This window comes from Lasiosphaeria miniovina (genome assembly GCF_030549165.1).
Source record: "Lasiosphaeria miniovina strain SMH2392-1A chromosome Unknown B0T26scaffold_5, whole genome shotgun sequence".
Taxonomy (NCBI): Eukaryota; Fungi; Ascomycota; class Sordariomycetes; order Sordariales; family Lasiosphaeriaceae; genus Lasiosphaeria; species Lasiosphaeria miniovina.
In genome coordinates, this window is record NW_026848224.1 from 1873464 (window position 1) to 1887255 (window position 13792).

The 13792-nt window shown below is 54.6% G+C and overlaps 3 protein-coding genes across 3 annotated transcripts; all 3 read right to left on the reverse strand.

The window, feature by feature from the left end:
* Positions 1-139: 139 nt before the first annotated feature.
* B0T26DRAFT_857273 (ankyrin repeat-containing domain protein) lies at positions 140-8740 on the reverse strand (the record flags this gene model as incomplete). Its single annotated transcript, XM_060447704.1, has 4 exons — positions 3317-8740; positions 3134-3223; positions 2625-3070; positions 140-767 (listed from the first exon to the last, which is right to left on the reverse strand). The coding sequence occupies exons 1-4, from the start codon at positions 8525-8527 to the stop codon at positions 140-142; spliced, it is 6375 nt and encodes a 2124-aa protein (XP_060294249.1). The 5' UTR covers positions 8528-8740.
* Positions 8741-8998: 258 nt separating this feature from the next.
* On the reverse strand, positions 8999-10545 carry B0T26DRAFT_715702 (uncharacterized protein). The gene is made up of 2 exons (XM_060442245.1): positions 9699-10545; positions 8999-9605 (listed from the first exon to the last, which is right to left on the reverse strand). The coding sequence occupies exons 1-2, from the start codon at positions 10538-10540 to the stop codon at positions 9308-9310; spliced, it is 1140 nt and encodes a 379-aa protein (XP_060294250.1). The 5' UTR covers positions 10541-10545; the 3' UTR covers positions 8999-9307.
* Positions 10546-11572: 1027 nt separating this feature from the next.
* B0T26DRAFT_741822 (uncharacterized protein) lies at positions 11573-12965 on the reverse strand (the record flags this gene model as incomplete). The annotated part of the gene is made up of 4 exons (XM_060444015.1): positions 11573-12089; positions 12162-12279; positions 12345-12711; positions 12786-12965. The coding sequence occupies 4 exons, from the start codon at positions 12963-12965 to the stop codon at positions 11573-11575; spliced, it is 1182 nt and encodes a 393-aa protein (XP_060294251.1).
* Positions 12966-13792: the final 827 nt, after the last annotated feature.

The following is a 13792-nucleotide window of genomic DNA, read 5'->3' on the forward strand; positions in this document are numbered from 1 at the left end:
AGAGGATGGAGATTTAAGAGGAAATAATTAAATGAACGTATTTTAGCCTGCTCTCGCCATCTCCACGCCAATTACATCCGCTGCCAAACATTAATTCTCGCGCCTTTCTAATTATATCCAATTTCCCTTCTCACTGTTCTCAGAGTTCCGCGTCAAACATTTCATCGTCACCAGACTGCTCCTCCTCAGACTCGTTCTCGTTGCTTTCCTGTGCGCGCTTGTTCTCGCCCTCCTTCTCAAACAACGCCAGCACGGCCGCGTTCCCGCACGCCGCAGCCACGTCCAAACAAGTCATCTGCTTGTCGTCCTGGCTTATCGGGCCTAGTCCCTTGCGCAGCAGCGCCTGGAACCCTGTTACCCATTTGTTCTTCTTGGCCGCCACGTGCAACAGGCCTCGTCCCCGGCTGTCCTTGGCGGTGAAATCTGCTCCAGCGCTCTCGAAGAGCTCCCAGATGTCCTTTTCACTACCCTCGTGCACACGGTAAGACCGCTCGGTCTTGGGGTTCACCACTGCCTTTTTCGCGTAGTCAAACAGCGGAGTCTCGCCATTGGCATTGCGCGCGTTGATGTCGAGCCCTAGCTCCAGAAAGCGCGAGAAGAGATTCCGAACCTTGGTCTTACGCCCCAGGCGCCGAGCTAAAAAGTGAAGCGAACTGTTGCCCTCGCCGTCAACTAGTGTCGGATCCGCGCCCGCCTCGAGCAGCATGTCAATTTCCTTGCCGACCTCGAGATCACCTTTTCCGACAGCAACTAGACAGGGCGACCCACTTATGCAATCGCCCCCCTTTGCAATCGCCCACCACCATCACCACCCACCACAAGAATCGTCAAAATACTCAATTGTAGGCCAAATTCTATAGAAAAAAGTACATTCTAGTCCTCATCAATCGCCCTATATTGCTCAAGCCCACGGGCGATAATTTCTTCAGCTTCCTGGACCAAGTGTGCAGGCCTGGACTTGGTCTTCTTGGATCTCTTCTTGGGAGGCTTTTGACTAGCTTTTTGAGCCTCGTCAATTTCGTCAATAGTAGCAAATCTGTCGTTGGCGTCTATTTTGACCCTTTTACGTGAATAGGGTTTTTTGGATTCCAACTCGTTGGCTAAGAAGTCGTTTTTTGCCTTCAAAGCAGCGATTTCCGTATTCTTCTGATCAAGTGCCCTCCCTACCTTCGTCAACATAGTCCTGACGACCCTACCTCGGGGACTAGTGGCCGTCTTGGCTAAGCCCTGTTGCCTGCGGACGTCGTGACTACCTTGAGGTGTATTGAAGAGGTCGTTCCGGGTTGCCCGGGTCTTCCGGGGTGGTGTGGATGGGGGGACTGGTTTTGCAGCTTCGTCCCGGACCGCCTCGGGGTCGTCAAGTATACGAGCGGGTTGGAAAGGCCAGATTCCAGTCTTCCGGAAGCCGGATATGATATTCCGGGCTGACATACCCTGCGCTGAGGCGTCCCGGTAGCAAAAAAGGAAGCGTTGCTTGTTGATAGGTGCTGAGGCTGTGAAGGAAGCCAATTCGAGGGTTCTTTGGCGAAAATAGGACTTCAAAGCCGAAAAGACAGACCGGTCGAGTGGCTGGGTCTTGTGAGAAGTGTGTGAAGGCAAGTATAGTAGGTGTACGCGGTTTCTTTTAGCTAGAAGCATGAAGTCTTCGTCGATATGAGTAGCGTGTTCGTCGAGGATTAATAGGCGCCAATCGTCCTTCCTTTGGGGCTTTGTTTGAGGAAGATATACTTCCTTGAGCCACATAAGAGCTATTTTGCTATTGCTCCAGCCTATAGGCGTACAGTCGTACTTCCAGGTCTTGAGGACTGGTAGTTCCTTGAAGTTATCCGGGAAGTGTTGGCCTTGTAGATTTTCACCCGTAAAGATCACTACGGGCGTCAATCGCTTGCCCTCAGCGGTACCACACTCGATAACACTGACCCAGGTCGTTGGATCAGGGCCAGTCAGGACTGCCCGAGATGTGAGGGCATCGCCAATCACCTTCCCAACCGTAGTTTCCGTCTCTTGCATGCCATGTTCGTCTATATTGGCGATATTCGCAGGTACCAGCTTCTTGTCCTTAATTACAGCTTCCAAACGATCAAAAAATCCTGGAATCTCTCACGGGTAGATCCTTTGACTCGAGACCGTTCTAATAAGGTACCTAACTTGGCCTTTACCCTGGGGTTGCGGGTAAAAAACCGATCTACCCAGCGCTCACCAACTCGCCCAGGGAGCCCGGCTTCGTTCAGGATCGCTTGTGCGAATCGTCTTAGCCGTGCACGACTTGGGGCACGCCCTGCAGCTTCCTCCTCAAGAGCCCACTCGGCGACGAAGGCTTCCTGGTCGTCAGTTAACTTCTGGGTGTTTTTTTGGGCTTGTCGTGGATCCTGTTGTCCACGGCGTCGTCTGCTGAGGGTGGATTCAGGGATCCTATATAGGCGCGCTACTTCCTTCTGCTGAGCGCCCTGATCAATAGCCTCAATAGCCTCGGCTATTAGCCGCTCTCGTACGCGTCGAACCATCGTATTTTGAGCCTATTCCGACCAGTATTGAGGAAGTTGTTGGTGGTGGAAGGTAGAGAGTAGGAAGTTGGCGGTGTGGGGGAAAAATTGCAAAGTGGGGCGATTGCAAAGGTGGGTCACCCTGTCTCCCTGTCTAGGGCGTAGTGCAATGGCGTCTTGCCCTCTACAGCGTCGACTTGATTTACGAGCGCCGGGCTTGCGCTGATCAGAAGCTGTAACAAATCTTCGAATTCGCCTTCCTTAAATGGCGGCGATGCTTCTGCTTCTCTGACCGAGTTGAACAAGGTATGCAGGGCGTTCCGACCGTCGTTGTCCCGAGCGGTGCCGTCGGCGCCGCGCTGTAGGAGAACATCAATGATCATTTGCTCCTTGTCACTGTTGTCGAGCCTAATCTTTCTGTTTGAGGTCTTCGGGTTGGTAAATGCGGCAAGCAAAACAGTACGGCCTCGGCCGTCGCGATGTTCGAGGTCAACAGCAGGCAAGCACTCGAGCAAGGGTTCCACGATACCGTTACACGCTAGGATGTCGTGGAAGATTGTACATTTCTCGTGCTGGGCATTTTTGGGCTCTTGGTCTTCGGCGTCATCCTCGGACTCGACTTGGGGTGCCCCTTTTGGGTCTGGCTTAACTGGCCGCAAAAAGAGTGCCAGCGGATCCGCCCCGTGGGCGAGGAGTACCCTCGCCAGATCGATCAGTACCTTACCAGACTCACTATAGTACTGGCCACCCTGGGAAGACTTTAGTGCAGCGCGATATAGCGGGTAATCTTCGTGCTCTTGGAATTCACCCCATATGAAGTCTTTAAGCGGGACTCCCCACGGCGTACTTTCTCTGAAAATCGGTGACCGCTTCTTCGGCGCCTCAGGGTCATGGCGCATATTCGCGTTGGCCCCGGTAGCAAGGAGCAACTCCAATACGTCAGGCCGTTTGTTGTCGATGGCCGCGAATAATGCAACAGCCGTGACCCTAGCACCGCTCTCGACCAGAAGGCGGGTAAGCTCGGCGTCGTAGGATGCAACCGCAAGGCAGCTTCTGCCGTTGTTAGTCACGGCGTTGACATCAGCCCCGGCTTGGATCAATATTCGCGCTGCGTGCTTGTGGAAGATGCCTAGTCCGTACTCCGCGTCGGCTAGAGCTTTGTGCAGAGGCGTTTCGCCTTCGTGGTTGCGGATCTCGAGGTCCGGCTTGCGCGACAAAAGATATGGCAGCGCCTGGTTGGCCTGCCACCAGTGCCTTCCTCGAGCTAGAAAGTGCAAAGGCGAGTCGCCTGTAACGTAAATAGACTCGTTTTTATCTGCTTGGTATTTATATTCCAACTGGCTGACATTGACGGTCCCCTTGAGTTGCTCGACCAGGAAGCGCAGCACCTCCATATTTGGGAGCTCGCGCTGACAGGCCGTCGCAATGAGCGGCCATATCGAGCCTTGAGGGTAAGCTCTGTTGCCAAGTGTGTTCTTCTCCTGCTCCTTTCGCATGCGCCACTCTACGTTGTCAAACTTTTTGACATCGTCTTCGGTGGCAAGCTTTGACAGCAGGTTGGCGTATCCAAAGGCTGCGAACGTGTGCAGAGCTGTTCGCCCGTTGCCGTTTAGACGATTAGGCAGCAGTGGGCCCCGCAATGAGGCTTCGACAAGTTCGAACTCTCGTTTCGTGAGAAGAAGGCAAATCTGTGCGTCTTGCTCCCGAGAATGATCCCTTGAGTTTGTTGTCGGCACGGCGTTGCTTTCCCGGAGCGCCTGCGCGGCCGACCCTCGGCGTAAGCTCGCCCAACGCGTGGTGAAACGTGCATTGCATGCCAAGAAGGGGGGCAACTGAGGAGGCTCGCTACTTTCTTTGGCGACTTGAAGCTTCATCAAGCAAGCCGCTGCATAGTCAGAATCAAGGCTAATGGCTTGGTTGATGGCGTTATGCGCATAGATTACTCCGGTATTGAACTTGGAGTCGCCTGGGGCTGGGATGGGAAGACCGTGGTCGGCCAGCATCTGGAGGATCTCCTCCAAGCGGGCAGTATTACGTTCCGAAAGAAATGAGCTATTGTGTCCATAGCCGTATACGGCATTTATTCCGCGCTTGATGTGCACATTGGTCGCGAGGACCCGTTGTACGCTGCCGGATTCAGTGTCCTCATCCAGGGGTATCCATCGTTTGTCATTCGGGGGTATCCATCGTTTGTCCTCTACCTCAAATTCCGAACAGGCCTCAAGAAGAGTTAACGCAAAGTCTTTGACCTTCGCACCAGCCTCCAGGAGCAAGGTAACACTCTCTGGTCGCCCGGACAGACAGGCATAGTAAAGCGGGGTAATTGCGCCGCCTGATCTGCTCTTAGAAAATGCCGTGGCGTTGATGATGGTCTCGGGGTCTCCATAGTTCCCCGTTGAAATGGCAGCCAGCAGCAAGCCCACAGTGTTGCTTTCCCGTGCCCAAGCGGCAACGTGCAGGGGAGTGAGTCCCTCCTTTGTGGCAGCAGAGACGTCGGCGCCAGCATCGATCAATTGCGCCACAATGCTCTCGGACACAGTCGCACCGAAGTGTATGGGCCGGTTGCCTTCGTGGTCCATGGCGTCAATCTCCTTACAAGCTGGCAGAGCATGGCTGAGGAGACGATTTTCGGGTCTGTGGCCGTTGTGGTCAGGGATCTTGCTGCAGAGGACATGCAGCATCGTTTGACCAAAGTTATTGGCAGCGTCTGGGTCAACACCAAGCCTGACCAACTGTTTGAACCTCTCCTCGTGGCTGCCATTGTTCGCAATAAAAGCAAGCTCATGAAGCAATGTGTTTCCAGAGTAGTCGACCGATTTCGGGTCCAGACCAAGGTCAACGAGATGCTGCAGCAAAGGCGAAGCTTGATTCCGCTTACTAGGGAGGCTCAGATGTTGACGGACAACCTCGTGGAGAAGGGTACGGCCTCTGAAGTCTCGGGTGTCGATCTTCGCGCCAAGACTGAGAACAAAGTCGATTTCCTGAATCCCATCTTTTATTCCGAGGACGCGAAAACGAGGGGTTCGCATCAACGGGGTTGCACCGGCGTAATCTCGCGCCTCGAGGTCGGCGCCCAATTCTACGAGTTGTTCAACAACCGCCGGCTCTTTGGCTACGTGTATTGGCAATAGGCCTGTGGGGGTACGTTGGTCGAGTCTTGCGTCATTCTCAACGAGTCTGACTATAACCTCGCACTGTCCTTCGCCAAAGAACCGCTCCCTTGCCGCAGCGTGAAGCGGGCCGGTGCCTGTGTTGTCCACGATTGTGCAGTCGGGCCAAAATTCTTCCAAGAAACGGATGGTGTTCTCACGTCGCGTATTCTGCTTGGATGTGAGGTAAAACATGAGAGGCGTTTGCCCATCACTTTTCCGACGTTTATTAACATCTACCTTCCCATGCACTACGAGCGACTTGAGAATTTCCCAGACCTCCTCATTTTGAACCGGGGTGTGTAAGAGCGTGCTGCCGTCGCTTGTCTCGGTATTGGGATCTGCTCCTGTAAGCAGAAGCAGACGCATCAGCACAGGATTGCCCAGGGCGTGATGAAGAGGCGTTTTGAGACTAGAGTCGCGGCGGTTTACATCGAGACCGGCTTGCAGGAGTATATCAAGGCCATCTTTGAGCTCCTTGGGGCTCGGTTTTGTTTTCGTATAGTCTCGTCCCCGCCCGTCAAAGCAAAACACGTCCAAAGTGGAGATATTGTGGTTGGAACCGGAGCCATACAGCCCGCCATAGTTGCCAGCGCCGGGGAATTCCGCCTGGCTGGACAGACTACAAAGAACGGTGGCATCAGCACCTGCCGCAAGGAGCGCTTCCATTGCCTCAATATCTCTTCGAAAGCAGGCGAGGAAGAACGGCGTGTCGCCCCGAACCTTCGCATTCACATCGATACCAGGAACCCGAATGAGACGCTTGACGAGCTTCGTCTGGCCAGACTTAGCAGCCCAGTTTAGAGCGCGATGTACCGTATTAATTTCCTTCAGAGACGGCAAGAATGCTTCCACAGCCTCGACGTGGCCGGACTGGCAGGCATACATCAAAGGAGTTTCGCCCTTTGATCTCGATGCATTTCCACACCGTCTTCCCGAGGTTTCCCGCGTCTTCGCGGTCAACGGGTCAACACCAGCAGCGAGGAGAACGCTGATGACACTGGCGTGGTTGAGGGCTGCAGCTCTATGCAGCGGCTTGAGCCCAACACTGTCATCCTGGTCGGGGTTCGCCCCAACATTGATCAGGATCTTGACTGCTTCTGCGTGTCCATTTCCGGCAGCGTGGAAGAGTGGCGTCTTTCCAGTGGCATCTTTACAGTTAACTTCCACGGAACTGCGGCCTGATATATGCTCGAGATACTGCGTCAGGCCATACCTGGCCGCAATGTGGCACGGCGTGACGTCCTTGGTCGCACACGGACGCCACTCAATGTCGAGCCACATATCAAGTCTCTGGCCTGGCACAAAGAAGGCATCCAGGAATGGTGGTAATATGGTGGATATCCAACCAGCATGAGCCGATTTCAAGACGTGGGTTGGCCAATTCTTTGCTGCGTAGTCTAGAAACGGAAATTGAAGCCGCAAGGCAACGTGCTGGGGGTCCAGCTTGACGGGTAAGTGGGAGTACCTCTCCTCGTCCCGTGCCGACTTTGAAACCTTGTGGCCGTCCAAGCATCCAGATTGCAGATACCGAAGACAGCAAAGAGCCAGCCATTGGTGAGTGGGCCCAGGCAGCAGTACCGGAAATGCTTGCGAGTCGTCGTGGGGTGACGCTGCCGCTCGTGTGGATCCCATCAGAAACTCGGTGAGGGAGTGATGAATGACAGAAACCGTCTCGTCGGGGTGTATCTCGAGCAGCGGGCCACATGCAGCTCTCACGACATCCTTGGCCGCTTTCAAACTGCAATCCACGTATAAATTTGATGAAGTATTCACCATCTCGGCCACCTCGATTAGACGGAGGGGGCGGGTGGCATGCGTGACCCAGGACAAAATCAGAAGCTGAATGTCGTGGTGAGTACCAGACCTCCGAGCATGCTCGCGCAGCAAGTCGGTATACATGGCGTCGAGATCCGCGGGGAGCGTCCTCAGGACCTCCCGCACGTCGGCGTCTGGTTCAAGAAATGCGTCCATGGCAAGCTTGGCATAGAGAAACAGCCCGTTGACTCGGCCAGGCACTACCTCCCTAATCAAGACTCTATCTTGGGCCGGTATGGAAGAACCGTCGATGCCATGTTGGACGTAGATGGCAATGTCCATGTCAACAAGCCTCTCCTCGAGTCGGATCTGAAGCGCCGGGAACTCGCGAAGGGGCGCCTCGACGGTAGTGACGGGCCTGCTGGTAATGAGAACTTTGACTCTTTCCGGCTTCCACGAGCCCAGCTTTGCCAGGGCCTTCAAGAAGCCGTCGTTGCCCTTGTCCATCTCGTCCAGCGCGTCTGCGACCAGATAGACGCGGGGCAAATGGGCAAGTGCCGTCTTCAGATGATTCCACAGGGCATCCATGCCGAGGCTGTCAAGAGAGCGATTCCTGCCGCCTCGTTCGTCGACATAGTCCTTCAGCTCAATCTGGAGAGGGGGGCTGTACTCGAGTACCTGGTCCAGCCAGTCTCGCAGCAGGTTAACGGGCGTGTGGTTCGCATTGATGATCTGGCGGAAGAAAAAAAAGAGCACGGGGTGGCCCTCCTTGGCAAGTTCGTCGGCGATGGTAGCGGCATAGACGCTTTTGCCTGAGCCCGGGATACCCTTGACCCAGAGCAGGCCATGATCTGCGTGGCCACCGCCCTGGGCGGCACGGTGCCACTTTTTGAAGTTTGGAGTGGCCGAGAGCCACTGGCCGGTCCCCTCGAGATGGGCGGCGAGATGCCTGCGATACTCGCCACTTTCGTACAGGTACGAAGTTGGCTCGAGCCACTTGCGGATTTTGTCTATGACTTCGGCAGGCTCGGGCAGGATGTTGGCTTCGTTGTAGTTGCTCACGTCGTCGCGGCCTATAACAGCAACGTCCTCGTCGCTGCCGACGACGTCGACGTCCGAGTCGGAATCGTATTCCATGGTGGAGTGGGTGTGTCGGTGTTTCGCTGAGTTGGTGAGTTGGTGAGTTGGTGATCTATCTCAGCGCAGGCAAGGCTGCGATGAAACAACTGACAACTCTCAAGACAAAGTCAATCGATGGCCAAGTCTGTTGCTGCAAGTCGCAAACACTTGTAACCAACACGCTGTGCACCGGCCGTAGTTGAGATGGCGGACGGATGATGCGGGGGTGAGATCGAGGGGGTTGTCTGGAGTTTATAAAACAGACGGACGTGTGCGGATATGTGCGGACGGCAAAGCTCGAACCCATGAACCATTTCGATAGTGAGATTCTTGCAATACAGGGGTTTAATGGTGGTAATAATTGAGTCTTGGTGGTACCTCCCTAACTAACAGCCCATTTAGGAATACTATGTATTGGAAGAACCAGACGAGTCACGGCGGTCCACATCCGCCACTGCCGTGCCAGGCAGCAGCTGAGCCAAATTATGACTTGGAGTTGTACGGAAATACTACCGTGCTAAACAAGGGAGGATTCGGAAATAGCGACCTACCCAGCTATTTCAACAAGGAAAGATCGGCCAAGGATTATCCGTGACTCCGTAATTATAAGCTTTTAACTCTGCGGCGTTAGTCAAGAACCACGCATGTTACACCGTCCTTATCAGACGCATGATACACCGCCCTTATCAGAAAAGAGAGAATGTCGTTGTCCGCTTTGAGCACTTGAGCTTAACAAAGCCGTCGGTCTTCTTTTTACGATCTCGGTAATCCGTCGTTGTCTCCTAAATCCTTCCCGCCTCAAATTTCCCTGTCCACCACTTCTAGCTCTGGCTGGCCCACGTCGCACAATTCGCAGAAAGGGTTCTTGCGGCCCAGGTATTTCAAGCTCCCACATCCGCTCTGCACGTAGCTCCCCTGGCCCGGCAGCGCGTAGATGTCGCCGTAGTACTCGATCGGCACCGCGCCACAACTCCCGTTCGTGTCCGCCCCTGGAGAGTTGTAGTAGTACAGCCGGCAGGCGCCGCTCCAGCTCACCGTCCACTCGCTGGCAGCGCAGTGTTTGTTGTCGAGACACAGCTGGCAGCACGCGCTTGCACTGTTTCAGGAAAGAGCAAGACGTCAGCCAAACACTCCCATCAACCCATCTAATCAGATAGGTCATAGGACAGGGGGGTCAGGTTGGGCTTACTCCATGCCGGGGATCCCAATCACGACGCCGGGAAAGCCGATGGGAAATGTCCAGTCGTCCGGCAGCAAGCGGACGGCAACGCCGCGGCCGTCACGCTCTGCGATGAGATTTGTCGGCGCGCATTGCGCCGCCCGCGCCGCTGTTGCCACTGTACCCCCACACGCCGCTCCGACCGTCCTCGTGGCGTATGCGAGAAGGTAGTCGCCCCGCGTCTTTATCACGGTGCTGAGATACTTGGTGCGTGTGTTGTAGCGCCCACCGCCGCCGACGCCCACGCCCACGGTCTGGGTGCCCGCGGTGGTGGTGGAGAGATACGCAGTTCCGGTGACGGTGGACGTGAAGGTCACGGTGCTGCCGACATACGTGTAGACGCGGTACGATGCCGTCACGGAAGCATATGTTGTTAGGGCCGTAGGGAATCTGGTACGCACCGTCGTGACTTGGCCCTGGACCGGGGCGTAGCCGCCCGTATAAACGGTGGTGGTGCTGGTAGGCGAGGCCGTCGCGCCATCGCTGCAGGTGGTCTGTGCGAAAGTGACGGTGGCGGCAATGGCACTGGTGTAGACTGTCTCGGTAGTGGTGCTGTTCAGTGTCACGGTGGGCGGCTGCAGCGTGGTCGTGACGAGGACTGCCGGCTGGGTTGTGAGCGGCACCGTGACGAGAACCGTCTCCCACGTAGTCTGGTTGATGTTGCGGTTGGCGATTGGCTCGTCAATGTAGGATGTCACGATCACTATGGGGGCTGTCGATGTCGGGACGGGAGTGACCGGTGTACTGCCGTACTGGATCGTGCTGGAGGAGGCGTAGGCTTCACTGATGAAGACAGTGGAAAACCACGTCATTCGGGACTTTTCTTTTGCGTATGCCGCTGAGAAGGCGACAACCGCCGCGAACACAGCGAGTTTCATGTTTAAAAACGACTTTGTTCGGAGTTGGACAATCTGCTAGCAATCAGAACCGGTAGAGGCCGGCCGCGTTCATATAAACAGTGGGCTAATTATATCCATCAACAAAGTGGACACTCAGTGCTGTTGCCAAGACTGGACTCCAATACTCACATGTTGCAACCCGGTGGGCCAGCGTCACCAATCATGTGGAGATGCAAGCATACAGCGTCCCCTCGGATAATTGAACCGCGAACGCGCGCCTCTGGGCCGGGATTTTGTACACAATCGCCAGATTTAGATTAGCCGCGGAACGTTACATGCTATTTGATGGACGATTACATGTCAAAGGGAATTGAAGTATAATGCTAGGCCTTGAGGCACATGATCTCGATCACAGCTCTGGGGGTCAACCGTACGCGCGTCGAGTCCACTAATGATGGCATTTGACATGGTTGTAGAAAACAGCTCAATATCACAGAGGCCGCTCTAAGATGTGCTAACATGTTGAACAGGGGAACAGTAATTGAGATTTATGGCAGCATCTTTGCCGTCTGTCATGTCTCAAAGCTTAACAATAGGTGAACAGACGAAAGATTATTATTCATAAAAGGCACTTTTAACCATGTCAGACAAAAGTGCATCTGCTTAGCACTGTCATTTTGTATTAGTGGGCAACAATTCAAGCTCAAACGATACGGCGACCCTAGGTTGGTTCAAGACTTCTGACCTTGTGTTTAAATGTCCCTTTCAATTTCATTACTTCAGCGCTATAATCAGAGCAAACCGCTGTGCACGTAAAAAGCACAAAGAGCAAATCACAGACCCAGTGCAAGTACCGACGTTAAACATGATCATGACCATACTCCAAAACAACGCCGGGTATCCGAATAAAACGAGCAATAGGGGTTTTTACCACCCAATTAATGCATGCAGTTCTCCAACCACTGCCCTCCCCAATCAAGTGCGCAATCGGGACCAAAATATTACTCATATCGCCTTTCCAATGTTAGTCCATTTTGTTGGCTCGTACTCGACCACCACCTCCTCTGTCTGGAGAATCTTGCCGGGAGGCAAATCCGACACATCGCTGCGGCTCACTGCGTGCCGCGAGCCCGAGTTGTTGGCAAAGCCCGCAAATCCCATACTGAGTCCGCTGAGGCGGCTGAGGCGGCTGAGGCGCTTCAGCGGGCCCACTGCTTCAAGATCCTTACTCCAGCGTGGTACACTGCGGTTTCCCGAGCTGATGACCGTGCTACTCCGCCCCGTTCCTTGGGAGTTTGTTGTTCCTGTATACATGTCACCGTCCATGTGATAGAACTGCGCCGGGCCGGGCGGTGGCCCGCTGTCGCGCAAAAGCGCTCTCAAGATTGGTATTGAGGCCGCCATGATGGTTATGGCACATTCAGCACCGGCAAGAATCACAAGCTGGGTGGTTGACTCTGTGAAGGTCGAGTTCGAGATGGAGGGAAGTTGAGTGATCTTGACGATTGAGGTCACCCCGGCGCTATGAAAGGTGTTAGTAATCATGAGGTTGTCAAACCGAGGGTGCCGGGGAGGTAAAGGGTGATCATCTCACAAGACGCCCATGCTCATAGCCACCAATACTCCACCTTTTTCTTTTTTGTTCATGGTAAGAGTCCAGATAATTTGCCACGGAACGAAAGCGAGGACAATGTCCATGGCGCCGGAATATACTATTTCAGGGGACCATTGGTCAGCAAATCACATTGCCAACACCGGCTTCCCGCGGCCAACCTACTGGCGGTGAAGATGTTGTATCGAATCTGGATCATCTTGGGCCAGCAGCTCCCCGGCAAGCGGGGCTGCCATGTTTTGGCAATGGGCGTGCACTGGCACCACGTGAGGGCGATGGCGCCGCCGAGTGAGATATTGACCGTGATAATGATGAACCAGACGAGGATCTTGGTCCAGCCCGACGAGATGCGCAGCACCGTGATGGCAAAAGACGTCTTGCTCCACAAAGCAGATAAAATGGAAAAAGTCCCCGCCATATTGGTGAGGAGGAGGAATATATCTAGATTCCTAAAGTCGAATTGCGTGAGCGGTCGTCCAAAGCCCATGTTGACGGAAACGGAAATGAAAATGCTGGAGACGACGAGAGAAAACTGTAGAGGGGATTAGAAAATTTGTGGCCGGCCAAGATTTTGTCTACCATGTGAGCCCTGATGGAATGGCTCACCCATGATCCTATCAGCACATGGTCGTCCCACCAAAGGCCACGATGCCTCAGAAATTTGCAGTAGACGCGAAGAGCGAGAAAGGCAGCCGAGAGGGCCGTAAGAAGCCAGATACTGAAGTTTATCTGGGGGCCATAGTCCTCCATCTGCCTGACTTTGAATGGCGACACCTTTGCCGTCATATTGGTCCTGGAAAACCGCGGTATGCTTCCTTGGTAACCCTTCCCATTGTGTGGTGCTGAAGAGGAGCCGAAAGCCGACGAGGAGAAGTTGAACTTGGGCAATCCGGCTGCAGCAGCGGTTATATCGAGGCTCGAGTCCGACATGGGAGGCAGGCAGAGGCACGCCGAGCAGATTCGATCTTCCTGGACGACGGCAACAACAACCCGACGGAGGCGCTTAGGCTTGGCGACGATGTCATTTGTGGTGGGGAGTATTCGCAAGGCGGGACTGGAAAGAGGGTCGAGAAGAAATGTCGGTCCAGGAACGCAGGAGACGGGAGCGCTGGCGAGATATTGAACAAGACCCAACTCGAATCATGTCATGGGTTCCCCGGACTTGCTTAGCGTGCCAGCTTGGATAAAGAGCTGAAAGGGCGAGAAACGAGACGACTGATGGCGATCCCGCTGTAGGAACCAGACAATCTGCATGTGCACGCCATGTCCTGGCGTGGTCCCAGGGGAAAGCGTGGCTCCGTGCGTCGAGTGCCGGGCAGCAGCAGGCCCGCGCCTCTTGCTGCTCTGGGATGGTTGACGAGAAGCTGGTGGCATTTTTGGGGGCGGCAAGCAGCTCTCTCTGGTGGCACATCTGATCTGGTGGCGGCCCTGGTGGTGGGAGCTGGTGAGTGCCATGATGTCGGGCACGGGGCGCCCTCTGCCGTGTCGGAGCTTTGGACATTGTCGTCTCACAATGCCCACAGCTCCTTGAATCCCCACCCCGCATCGCCGATCAATCGCTAGCTACCACGCTCGCCAACCACAGCTTTAATGCGACGGCTATGACAGGCTGC

Excerpts from the sequence above, each read along its gene's own strand:
- B0T26DRAFT_715702 (XM_060442245.1), bottom strand. The coding sequence starts at position 10,540 with ATGACGTGGTTTTCCACTGTCTTCATCAGTGAAGCCTACGCCTCCTCC. Across the intron at positions 9,606-9,698 it reads ATTGGGATCCCCGGCATGGA|TGCAAGCGCGTGCTGCCAGC; the intron begins GTAAGCCCAACC and ends TTCCTGAAACAG.